The sequence below is a fragment of the Phyllostomus hastatus genome, unplaced genomic scaffold (assembly GCF_019186645.2).
Source record: "Phyllostomus hastatus isolate PE091 unplaced genomic scaffold, TTU_PhHast_1.1 phas_scaffold_317, whole genome shotgun sequence".
Taxonomy (NCBI): Eukaryota; Metazoa; Chordata; class Mammalia; order Chiroptera; family Phyllostomidae; genus Phyllostomus; species Phyllostomus hastatus.
This window is the reverse complement of record NW_025334023.1, coordinates 28059893-28072700: the sequence shown is the minus strand read 5'-3', so window position 1 is coordinate 28072700 and position 12808 is coordinate 28059893. Positions and strand designations below refer to the sequence as shown.

At 32.0% G+C, this 12808-nt stretch overlaps 1 protein-coding gene across 2 annotated transcripts in view; it reads right to left on the bottom strand.

The window, feature by feature from the left end:
- Window positions 1-12808, bottom strand: part of DYNC2H1 (dynein cytoplasmic 2 heavy chain 1) — a 325256-nt gene that overhangs the window by 184497 nt on the left and 127951 nt on the right. Inside the window, exons 61-66 of one of the 2 annotated variants that reach the window (XM_045817992.1) lie at window positions 12596-12722; window positions 10932-11073; window positions 10240-10349; window positions 5616-5636; window positions 3454-3552; window positions 1593-1716 (exon numbers count right to left, since the gene is read on the bottom strand). In XM_045817992.1, the coding sequence (XP_045673948.1) occupies window positions 1593-1716; window positions 3454-3552; window positions 5616-5636; window positions 10240-10349; window positions 10932-11073; window positions 12596-12722 (623 nt within the window). The remainder of the gene's footprint in view (window positions 1-1592; window positions 1717-3453; window positions 3553-5615; window positions 5637-10239; window positions 10350-10931; window positions 11074-12595; window positions 12723-12808) is intronic. The other variant, XM_045817993.1, reaches the window with a different exon arrangement.

Below are 12808 nucleotides of genomic sequence, written 5' to 3'. Positions count from 1 at the left end.
TACTTGAACAAATAATGAAGGAGAACTTCCCCAATCTGGCAAAGGAAATAGACTTCCAGGAAGTCCAGGAAGCTTTATACACTTTATACACTTCATATATGGGACATATATGAAAATTAATGAATATCAGATCATAAAGACAGCTTCAGCAGAATTCAAAAAATCTGAACACATAACAGTAAGTTCTCTGACCACAATGTAGTTAAACTAAAAATCACCTACAAAAAAGGTAGTTAGAAAACCTCCAACTCCTTGGGAATTGACACCAAAAAATACTAAATAATATATAAATCAAAACAGAAGTCAAAATTTGTGGTATAAAGCTAAAGAAAAACTTAGAGGGAAATTTGTAACATAAATACATATATTAAGAAAAAGAAAAAAAATGAATACCACTATTTTTTGAATACCAAGATTTCTAATTCCCATTTCAAGAATATTAAAAAAAAAGATGACCAAAGATAACCTAAGTAAAATAATAGAAATGAAATAATAAAGAGTAAAAATCAGTTTAAAAATACAATAGAGTCAAGCCCTGGCTGGCGTAGCTCAGTGGATTGAGCGCGGGCTGGGAACCAAAGTGTCCCAGGTTCGATTCCCAGCCAGGGTACATGCCTGGGTTGCAGGCCATAACCCCCAGCAACCGCACATTGATGTTTCTCTCTCTCTCTATCTCCCTCCCCTCTCTAAAAATAAATAAATAAAATCTTAAAAAAAAATACAATAGAGTCAGAGGAATGTAATGTACAGCATAGGCAATAGAAGTTAATGATAAAGTTATATCTTTGTACAATGACGAAAGGTTAATAAACTTATCATGATCACTTTGTAAGGTATACAGATGTCAAATGACTGTTGTCCACCTGAAACTAATACAACATTAGTTGTATTAGTTGTAATTGTATGTCAACTACAATTTCAAAAAATTATATGAATACACTGTTTCAAATATAATAAACAATTATACTTTTTCATGGTTGTTAATAAAATGGTCTATCAAATTAAAATGAGGTATATATGTAAAAAAGTAATATAACTGAGAAAAATCAACAAAGTTAAAAGTTAATATTTTAAAAAGATTAATAAAATTAATAACCCTTATCAAGACTGCTGAGTGAAGAATGACTAGATTAACAACTGAAGGAGTCAGCCACAGATGGTACATCCCTGGTAATCTCGGAAAGGCTGCCTTAGACTATAAGACTCTTGCAAGCCTGCACATGGTTTCTTGACTCCTGACTTCATACAATGTGTCTTTTCTCTTTTCTGACTTTGCTTCATATGCTTTCCCTGCAATAAATATTACCTATTAATACAACTATGTGGGATCCTGTGAGTCTTCCTAATAAAACACTGGACCTGGGAAGTCTTGGAGATCCCCAACACAGTGGCTCTTCAATAAAGGCATTTTAAGAATTTGTTTACTTGCTGTTACTATTAGATTATGATGACACTACCATCAACCTCTCAAAAAAGTTTCCAATATTTCCTCAGAGTCAGTGGCAAGACAAAATAAAGTCAGTTAGTTATTTAGCTGATTATTTTGAAAATTTTAAAAATAGTTAACTGTATGGAAACCATCATATATTTACCTTGAGCAACCAGATCTCGTCTCAGTAATGGATAAAGAACAGGTTCTACACCATCCATCTCTTGTATAATAAGGGTTTTCCCAAAACGTACTGCCAACTCAAGAGCTGTGATAAAGTTACCATCCTAAGAGAATAAAAGGAGTATATATTAATTCCTTTATTTCCTTAAGATTTATAAAAATCCTTACAAATAATGAATAAAAATATTAACAAGAATGCTATGAATATTTTAAAATTTAATGTTCATGTCAATAATTCAAATTATTTATGATTGCTTTTCTCATTGTAAGTACTTGGCAGTGAATCATTTTTGTTGAATAAATTATCAAATAAGTAATTTTATAAATAATTTTAATAGAGATATAAGGAAAACAAAGATTTTTACATTAACAATAAAAAAGTTTTTTTTCAATCTTCCATTATAGTTTCAAAATGATGCAGAAATATTTTTTCAAATTCTATATGCAATAAGTTACTTATCCAACTCCTAGTAACGACTGCTTTGACCCTGGCTGGGTTGTTCAGTCGGCTTGAGTGTCATGCCATACATCAAAAGGTTGTGGCTTTGGTCCCGGATTGGGACACATTCGGGAAGCAACCAATTGATGTTTTTCTCTCGTATGAGTGTTCTTCTCTCTCTCTTCTCTCTCTACCAAAATTGGTGAGCATAGCCTCGGGTGAGGATTAAAAAATAAAAAGAACTACTTTGGTTATGTTCAAAATCAAACACTGGATGGAAGAAAAAAGGCAAGATGATAAATTCTAGCAAATTTTTCTTTGTATAGTAGGCCTAAGCATAGTGAAAAGAACCTTTAAACAAAATTCTATAAACATGTTAAGAATTCTGAGGCTTTCTGGCTAGGAAAAGAATAGTTTTGAGTATCACTTCAGGCCTCCAATTGCGGTTAAAATAAATTAAATATCTGAATTAATAATTATTAAGATCTCCTACTGCAAGTCATAAGTGACATCAAAGTGTTGTGTATATTATCTAATTTACAGTTATTCTTAACGCACAAACGAGGTAAATATCCCTATGTGGTAAGTGAAGTATACTTTAAAGAGGTAATTTTTCAATCACCTGAAGAATATCTATGAAAATTAATCATATACTAAGCCTTCCTCAAAAGGAAAAAAAACTGGCCAAAAATAATTTCTTTTGCAAGATAAATATGATCATAAGAAGTCATAACCCAAAAGAATATGATTAAATTTCAGTGACAGTATGTCAAATTTTAGGACACATCAAAGACATCCTTGGTGAGATACAGGAACAGGAAATTATAAGAGACATTGAAACTATAAGTATGCTAAAAGTCCAGCTCACCAAGCTAAAGTAGTAACTCTTCTTTCTGCAAGATCTTATACTTGTGACCTTAATCATTATTTAGTGTAAATGCTTATTAACTTGACTGTCATTTCCATGAGGGCAGAACTGTGACTACTCACCATTAAATTCTCAGGGCTTAGATCAATGCCCTGCACTTAAAAGGAATCAAACAAATATTCTTTTTAAAATTGATTTGGAGGGAGAAACACAGATTATTGTTCCATTTATTTATGTAGTCATTGGTTGATTCTGGTATGTGTCCTTACTGGGGATGGATTCCGCAAACTTTGCATAATCGGAACAATGTTCTAACCAGCTGAGCTACCCAGCCAGGGCTCAAACACATACTCTTATTCTTCTTCACAAGTTAGAAAACTGAAGCTAAGAGAGTTACATTTCTTTCTCCAGATCCCAGATCTGGTAAGTTATAGGACTAAATTTTGAATCTATGTTTTCCGATTGTAGACCCAGAGTTCTTTTCACCATATGATGCCATTACTAGTTGGTAACTACATTAGAAGCAATACACACCTGCTGGTTAATAACTTCCAAACGCGAGTCTTTCAAATGTGTTTTTAACCATTCTGTAGCTTGAGAAGAAGGGTCTATAAGAAATGGGCATACTCGACTCTAGGTCAAAGAAAATTGTAAGTTTTTATTAAATGGAAATAATTCCATAAAAATTACGAATCAATTACTGAGTTAGTTTTTCTCTTAAGCTTGGGGAATATAAATATGCAACCATGAAGAAAAATGAAAGGTACAGATTTTAGCTGAACCAGAGGCTACATTAATAAATTTTAGAGTGATAAGTAATTAATATTAGATAATTAAATCTACCACAATAAAATAAGTATACTCCCATATACTATACATTAACAAACAATGGGAATTAACAATATAGTAAGCAAGAGTTCTAGAAACAATCAAGTTATTGCCTAACTTTATTCTTTGGTTGAATAAAACATAAAGACTTTAAAAAGTATAAACTGAATGAAACATAAAGGCCTTAAAAAGAGAAGTACGAACTAATCACAAAAGTATTACTAAACTACTCATCAATATAATTGCTTATATTTAAAACATTAATTCTTATAAAGCAGTACATAGTTAATATTATAAAAGAAGTATCCTAGAAGAAAAAAATTACATAGATAATAATTTAAGATATAATGAACTAAGAACTAAATACATTACAGAATACCCTTCACTAATTAAACTCTGAAATAAATATATATATGGTCTGTCCAGAAGGTATCCAGCCATGTAATATGAAAAAGAGACATTTATTGAAGAAGATACAAGATACAAGAAACATGGTATGAAGGACAATGACACCTCAGTCCCCTTCAAAGCAGGCACCTTGGGACCTCACACAGTTCTCCCAAACACCACCAGCTGCCCCATTGTATTTTCCTATATCTCATCGACAGTCTGAAATCTTTTCCCTTTCATCTAAAAATCACCTAAAAAACTAAAAAAGTGATTTTAGTTTTGGAAAAAGCCAGAAGTCACAGGGCAACAAATCTGGGCTGTAGGGGGCTGAGTCACCTGGGTGATTTGCTGTTTCACCAAAGAACTGCCTGAGATATGATGCATGAGTAGGCACACTGTCATGATGAAGCTGCCAATCACCAGTTGCCCATAGCTGCTGCCTTCTGAATCATCCAAACAGTTTCTGCAGAGGAATGCTCAGGCTTAACACAAAATCTGATCCAGATTCACTGCTCTACTAACTCAGTCATTTTTAATGTAATGGCCACACAGTACACATGCTTACTGAACAACATCTATTGCCCCCACTGACTAGTACAGTGAAGTCATCACTGTTCACACATGTGCATTCCAGTCCACTCTCTTTGGCTGCCAGGTTACATCAATGTCATGCAAACCATTCTTGCTATATTAATAATGGCTGGACTTTTTCCAGACAGAAAATATATATATGTTTTATATATATTATAAAATATCCATATATACACACACAAACATAAATGAAAATTTTAAATATATGTAAATATATATAAATTTTAAAAGCCATCTAATAATCATTGTTACCTAGTAAATCAGAGTTAAATAACAATGACTGGCCTAATTTATTTTTTAATTTTCACATTTATTTGATAACTGTAATGCAGATGTGGGCTATAGGGATGAGATAACATGTGAAGTCTAAGTGAAACAAAGACTTAGAATGGAGGTATGTCTAATAAGAACAAAATGGTTTTTCAGTGACATACCAAGAATGAGGTAGGGAATATGGACCACCTGCCCCAGGAACGAAGAGCATTTTACCATCAATATTGTTTAAAATTGCCAGCATATGCTGATAATAAAGAGCCCATTGAGTTTAAAACAGCTTTATGATTGCTTTAAAATTCTCTCCAGACAATGCATCTCCTTTTTTCTTGCACCCAGAATGGACATCCACCACAGTCCCTCTGTGTCACTGCTTAAGATCTTTACCCAGCATCTACGTCTGGAAGTTCCGCTTACTGCTCCATCACATAGATCTCCTATTCCCAGCAAAATGAGACGGTTAGTAAAGATCCTCTCACATATTACTAACAACACTACATGTGGGATTTTAGATCTTATTTTATGTTAGCACTCAATAGCAAACATTTCTTTTACAAGTCTACCAGGTTTTGCCTAACCATGAAAATATTTTAAAATTTTAAAAAAGTTCTTACCCATGATTTCAAACCAATAATCTGATGCAATTTAAAAAAAAAAGAAGATAAAGTTTCAGAAAATCATGTTTTTAGCATAGAAAATATTCTTAGGAATTTCAAAGAGTACAATTTGTATTCATTTATTTATCCTTCTCCAGAAAGATTTAAATAAAATCTATAAGGTATATTTTAGGTCTGTGTTTTAAAAGTAGTTGAAATCTACATTTAACAAATTATAACAGGTCCAAAACTGTTGAGCTTTTATTTATTCATGTATTCATTCATCTACTGTATGCTGCAAAACTACCACAGTAAGACAATGTGAGCAATACAAGTAAGATATATCTCCTCACCCTTAATGACTGCATATCCAATAAAGAAGAAAAATATAAAAATTCTATAACAAAAGAGCACACAATATTCTATAGCATCATAGGTGGCGTTAGTAGCAGAAATGCTAGGAGGCAACTGAAGTCAAACTAAGAAAGGTAAGTTTGATTTAGTTAGGCAAAGAGATGAAAAAGCATTTCAGGCAAAGGCAACAGCATGATGGAGAGAATAAAAGGCCTGGGTGCATTTGGAAAACTGTCAGTAGTTTGACAAAGTTTGACTAAAACAGTGTAGGCAAAGACACTATATATAAAATGACAGGAGTAATCACAGTCTTTCTGATCAAGGACTTTTCATGCCATGTTTAGGGGTAATGAAATTTTTATACTTCAGGAAATTGAAAGTCACTTAACTACATTAATCTAGGGACTGTCATGATCAGATTAACATTTTGAAAAGATCACGGCAACAACAGTAAAAGAAGTGATACTGGGGGCAAGGGACAAGTTGGTATAATCATGCATTTATCCCGGTATAAAATGGTGAAGGCCTGAATGAAGCTACTGGCAGTGGGTGTAGTTAGAATAGAATAAAATCATTACACGTTTGAGAAAAAGATTTCACAAGACTTGCTGAATAAGTAACTAAATGTAAAATTAAAGTGGGAATGACTTGCAGATTGGCAGCTTTCATTACTGGGCCAAGATTTGTGACATTTCTATCAGTAGGAAATAAGTGAGAAGTAGTTTATAGGGAGTGGGGGAGGAAGAGAAAAGTATAAAGGTAGACAGCCCCCTTTACCTACCCTTTATGCCCCACTCAATGTGTTTCTAATGGGATTATCAATCACCTAGCACTGCACACAAGGGGCGAGCAAGTGACCCCAGCTACCAATCAGAAACCTTTCGGGGTGCTGACATAAATGTACTGGTGGAGGCAGAAAAGTGAAGACATATAGTTGGGTAACATATACTCTGACAATGGTAAGTCTGAAGACACCAATGTCAATCCTTAACTCAGGGCAGAGAGAACTTATCTAACAATGAATCCATCCCTTAAGATGGAAACAGAGAGAAGGAACAATGCCCTGGTAAAATCATTTGAATCCTAAAGCCAGTCTGAATTTTTTTAATATCTCAGTTATTTAAAATTGTAAGTTGCTGTTTTTTCTTGCCTAAATATACTGTGCTTGCCCACTGAGAGAGTCTCCACTAAAATAATAATGACAATGATGATGATGACAATTAATAAAAAGACAGAGCTTGAGCTAGCTAGGAAGGGAGCTTCAGATAATATCTAACCAGGAGCTGGAATTATAGGTCAGAAGTTCAGAAGAGAGGTCAATGGCTAGAGATAGATAATAATTATGTTAATTCTTTCCTTGGGGGTGCGGGCAATTGGGCAGAGGATATTATTGAAAGAGATTATTTTAAAACATCTGGGATACTCTATAATTTTATTTTTAATAACTGTGAGATAAGAATAAAAACACATTTTATAAATAAAACTAAGGTTAGCTAAGAATTACATTAACAGGAATAATATAAAACTTATAAAATAAACATGTACAGAAACACACAAATGCACAGGTGTGAGAGGCAGTTTTATAGCATAGACTGGCCAGATGCCAGTGTTTGAATCTTGGCTCTGCCATTGGACAGCAAGTTGTACAAGCAACTTAACCCTTCACTGCACTTCAATTTCATATCTACAATATAGGCTAGATTTGAAAATTCAATGACTTAAGTATTTAAGTGCTTTACCTGTATAAATTCTTAAATAGTAATATATGCACAAGGCAGTAAGTACTATGTAAATGTTCATTATTATTTTTATTTATTTGGGATTTAATTGATAAGTGATTTACCTTTATAATTTCATATTCTTTAGATTAATATTAAATGAGTTTACATTTCCTCATCATACATTGAATGGCAGGAAGAAAAAATAATCTCAGAAATTTTAAATGGTTTAAAATAATTAATTTGAAACTGAACTATTTACAGAAAAAAATCAAATATTCAATACATCTCTTTACAAAAAAAATATAAAATACTGTAAGATTTAAATCAAAAAAATTATACTACTGTGACATTTAAATTATTAATCATCCTTTCCATCTCCTTTTTGAATGCTTTTCACTCACACTTTTCTATAGTTTCTAACAGCCTTATAGTCTCCATTATTCAATGAGTCCTACGATACTAAAAATATCATATAATTTATTACCCAAACCAGGACACTTTTGAGAGTAAAAGGAAAACTATTAATAATTCCACTGGGACAACAGGCATAAATCATAACAATCCAGGACATACAGGCATCATAACCAAGTTCTCCCCTGTTCCTCAAGGACAAAGGTCATACAAGCTTTTAACTATTCTAAGAAAACTAATTCTTGTTACAAGGCCAATGATGGACAATTATGTAACTACTTCCTTTCCCAGGCAATATATGCACTTCAATATTTAGCTCAACATAAATATGATCATTTCAAGCATCTTTGTAAGACAAAGGAATAATTTTGACGCAAAAGGCTTTTCTTAGCACCAATAAATTAATGACTACAGCCTTAAATGTGGGAAAGCCTTCCTGAGAGGGAGAACCTCAGAAAAGCTCTACTATAATTAGTGAGGAGAGCTGATATCTCTGTTACTCAAAAATATATTTTTATTCATTATGCTTAACCATTTTTCTCAGGGAAGACTTCCAGAAATCCAATCTGTATGTTTTTAGAGATCTAATTTCACACACATCCCAAAGTAATGTTAAAGACATGTGCTTTCCCAGTCATACCCTTAACTGGAACAGCTTATTGTAAATCTAGTACACTTTAAAGTTGAGATATAGTATTGACCATAATGGCAAATTCATCTCAACAAAATAACTAATTACCCTAAAATTTTTGTCCAAATGATATTTGTTTTGTCATATAAATACAGATAAGCTTCTCTAAGAAACTTGGCAATATTAAATATAAAATATATCCAAACATATTATTAAAATTAATTTCAAAACAATTTTTCATGTACTTACCATGAAAGATAATTCAGAACAAAAAGTATTTTCATCAGCAAAATTAAATTATCATCAGTAAAAAATAAAAAATTATAATAAATATATTTTATCTGAAGGCTCATCCCTACTCCAATTTCTTAGAATAAAAAGAATATTTAAGCTGGGTCTTTTAAATCTGAAAATGATTGCTTTCTTAGATTACAGAAAAGCAGGAAAAGGTGATTAAAATCCTTGGAGAAGGAATAACAATAAAAATCACATAGTTTACAATAATATAATGACTCGATATACATACATATTTAGATTTCCAGATCTGTATTTCTAGTGTGAAAAACATGAATGAAATGTTCAAAAATAAAGAATAAGCCAAATAATTTACAAAAAGACAAAACTATAATTTTTGGTCAGCAACTTCTCTTCTGGTAAGATGGCAATCTAATAAGCCAAAGTATATCAGCTGATTAATAGAACTAATCAAACTAAATTATCCAGGAATGAACAGAGCCCACAATACAAATATAATAATTCTATGAACATTTAGTATTCATATTTTCTTTGATACTCTGGAGTTATGGAATAAAGAATTGTGTGTGGGCAGAAGACATTAGAGAAGAGAAAACTGGTGTTTTATGGAGTATACACTATTTAAGATACAAACAGGGGAAAACTCATATTATCAAGGAGGGAAAATTATCTTCCAAGTTCCATAATAGAAAGGTAAACCAAGTTAATTGTAAATATAAAACTTCATTTGAAAAATATTCTGTTTGTATACATGATTTGAAATCTGTTTTTCATATTCACTGCTAATAATATTATAATAGTTTCAACTTTAAATGAATTTTTGGAAACATATACTATGTGAAAGAACAATTTTCCAAAATATTCCTATGGTCCTCTCTAATTTAAACCCAAAACTTAGCTCATCTTCACTTTGTATGACTTTTTTCTACAAAACAAAATTAAAATATAAAATTATATATGCTAGATGAAGGAACTGCACAACTAGATGAATCAGATGTTCCTAACATATTTCTATTACTATTAGAGAGATCAATTTAGCATAGTTTGTCACCAAAATAATGCCACTTTAGTTTACACTTTTATATTCAGGTAAAAAAATTATACTGAAAATTATAGATTCACCAACTGAATCATAAATGGATTTTCATTAGCAAAATATTTTCACACTTTAGAAGAACACTGTGAAAGACTAAGAATTCGAAGAAAGTGCTTCCTGGAGCAACATTCAAAAGAACTACTTCTAATGAGAAAATTAAAATTGATTAATTACCTGTAAGATAACAATTGCATTTTCTATGGAAAGGTCATCTGATGGTAGGCCTTCACTTTTCCAAATTAACTGCTCACTTTCAGTACAAAGAAATCTCCTTAGATCAAATTCTGAAAAGTTAAAGATATCAATAATATTGTATTTCACTAAACTAATCTTGTCTTTGATAAGCGGAAACAACTCTTTCAAATATACTCAAACAAAAATCTCATAACCGTCTTTAATATTGAATCCATTCTTCCCCATTTAACACCAGATGCTAAAGGGAAAATAAGCTTACCCAAAAAGTACAAAGAAATGAAACTCACTTCATGTATATTTCTATCTATTAAATGAATGTTTCACAAGTATAATAATTGTGAAAAGCACAAAATTCACAAGGAATTTTGTAGTTCCTGCATCTCAAGATATGGAATTACAGTAAATATTAAAGTTATAAAATGTTTAACTGTACTCATGCAATATCAAAAACAATTCAGTGGTTTCAGTCTCATAGAGTGATTTTAGGAATAAAAGATCAATATAACAAAATAATTCTCAGAGCATTTGTAGAACTCAGCAAATCTAAAGTAGCTACAGTATGTTTTAACTTAGATATTTTTTCCCATTTAAAAAAAGTAAAATGACAAAAAAACAAAATATGTATTTTTAGTGTACTGAAATTTCAAACTCATGAATAACTAAATACAAACTTTCAAGACTAGCTGACTTGGTCCATTCTTCCAAACAGGTTTTTCTCAGACCCTCGGGAGCAGCAGAAAGATATGTAATAAAGGCAGCAGCTAGCTGGGCTCTTTTAGGAAGAGTAGCTAATTCTTCTGTTATCTCTGCAACCTGGAAAAAGAGAGAGAAAGAGTAATGTATGGATATGTTTTAACATGGAAAAAAACAACAGCTTCATAATTAGAGTTTTGACTATAGAAAAACAATCATTTATGGGTTAAAAGTAATAATTTATCTTGAACACAACTGTCAAAATGTAAAAATATCAACAAGATATTCGATCCTGCTGATATTAAACAAATGTGTAAAATCCCAATATATTTGTAAAGATGAACGTATTTTGTCATTGAATGTTCCTAATGATTTTAATAGAAGCAGTATTATCACAATCATAAATACGTACTATTAACATCACTGTAAAATATAATAAAGAAAAAGAGAGTATGAACAGAGGCACAAAACAAAAATAACTTACTGAGGCTCATCAGTTAAAAGCATAATGTGGCTAAAGCATAAGCTTGAGGAGAAAAAGTAGCAGTTCAGAAGTAATGAAAGGAGAGAGGTAGAAGGACTGGAGGGAGAAACACTGTGAAAGGTTTCACATGCCATGTGAAGGAGCTTCTATTTTACCCTGTGGTAGCAATGAGACATTTAAAGTGTTTAAACAGGGCAGTCCATGACTGATGATATGGACTGGGACTTAGACAGATAAATAAACTGACGAATAAACCAATTAAATGGTCAGATAGAAGTAAGACAAGTTGGGAGAATTCAGGAGAAAAAAAGAACTGGCATTAAGGAATTAAGGATAGAGGACAGATATGAGAGATATTTATAAATGGAGGATCACAAGCAAACAGGAAGAGTCTAAGACAACCACATGCTTTCAGATTTGATGCCTAAAAGAAAGATGCCTCAGAGCTAGGAAATAAAAGAGATTTGGGATGAGAAAAAGAAAATATGTTAATTTAGACATATTATGTTTGAGTTCCAGAGACAGTTAAGTGCAAATATCTAAAGTATAGTTGGAAGTATGAATTTAAAACTCAGCAGTCTAGATATATAGCTCTAGTCAGCATCATAGCAAAGGTGATATTCTTTGGATGAAGTAATTCCAGAATAGGTGCAAAGAAAGGAGCTGAGGGAAGGTACACTGAGGCCAATCAAACATTGGATGAGCAGATGAGGAGAATGTGGTGAGGAAAGGAATCTAACTGGTTAAAGAGAAGCAAGCAAAAAAACAAAAACATGAGACAACATTTTAACAGAGTATTTCAAGAAGAAATAAATGGCTAACAGTGTCAAATCCTAAAATTACTCTCCTAGTAAAGGGAAGTTCAAAAAAATCTCTAAAGAATCCTCCATTTTCCATGAACTCTTTTTCATCCCTGCCCTTCCCCTCAATAGCATAGCCAAAAAAAGAGAAACAGGCTGCTATGTCTAAAACCTATTCATGTAAAGACACTCTGCTTAAAGATTAATTCACATAACAGCCATTAATACCTGGATCATTTATCCTAAGCCAGCTGAAAGTTAATGGATATTTCTCTCCTTTTTATTTTTTTAACAAATATATTATAAATTTCCAGTATTTTAAGGAAGCCCTTTTATGATGTTTCTCTCTTAAACAAACCTGAGCATTCCATCTCTTGTGTTCTCGGTCAAGCTGATTAATTAAGACTTCTGCAGCTTTAATTGTTTCTTGTGCTTTGCTTAATTCAGCTTCAAGCTTGGCTGCCTCTGAAGTCCTGCTCTGAAATCTATGAAAACATTAAAAGCAAAGAAATTTAAGAGAGATTGGATTAAATTATCCTTAGGTAATAAAGAAAACTTATTTCTATGAGAA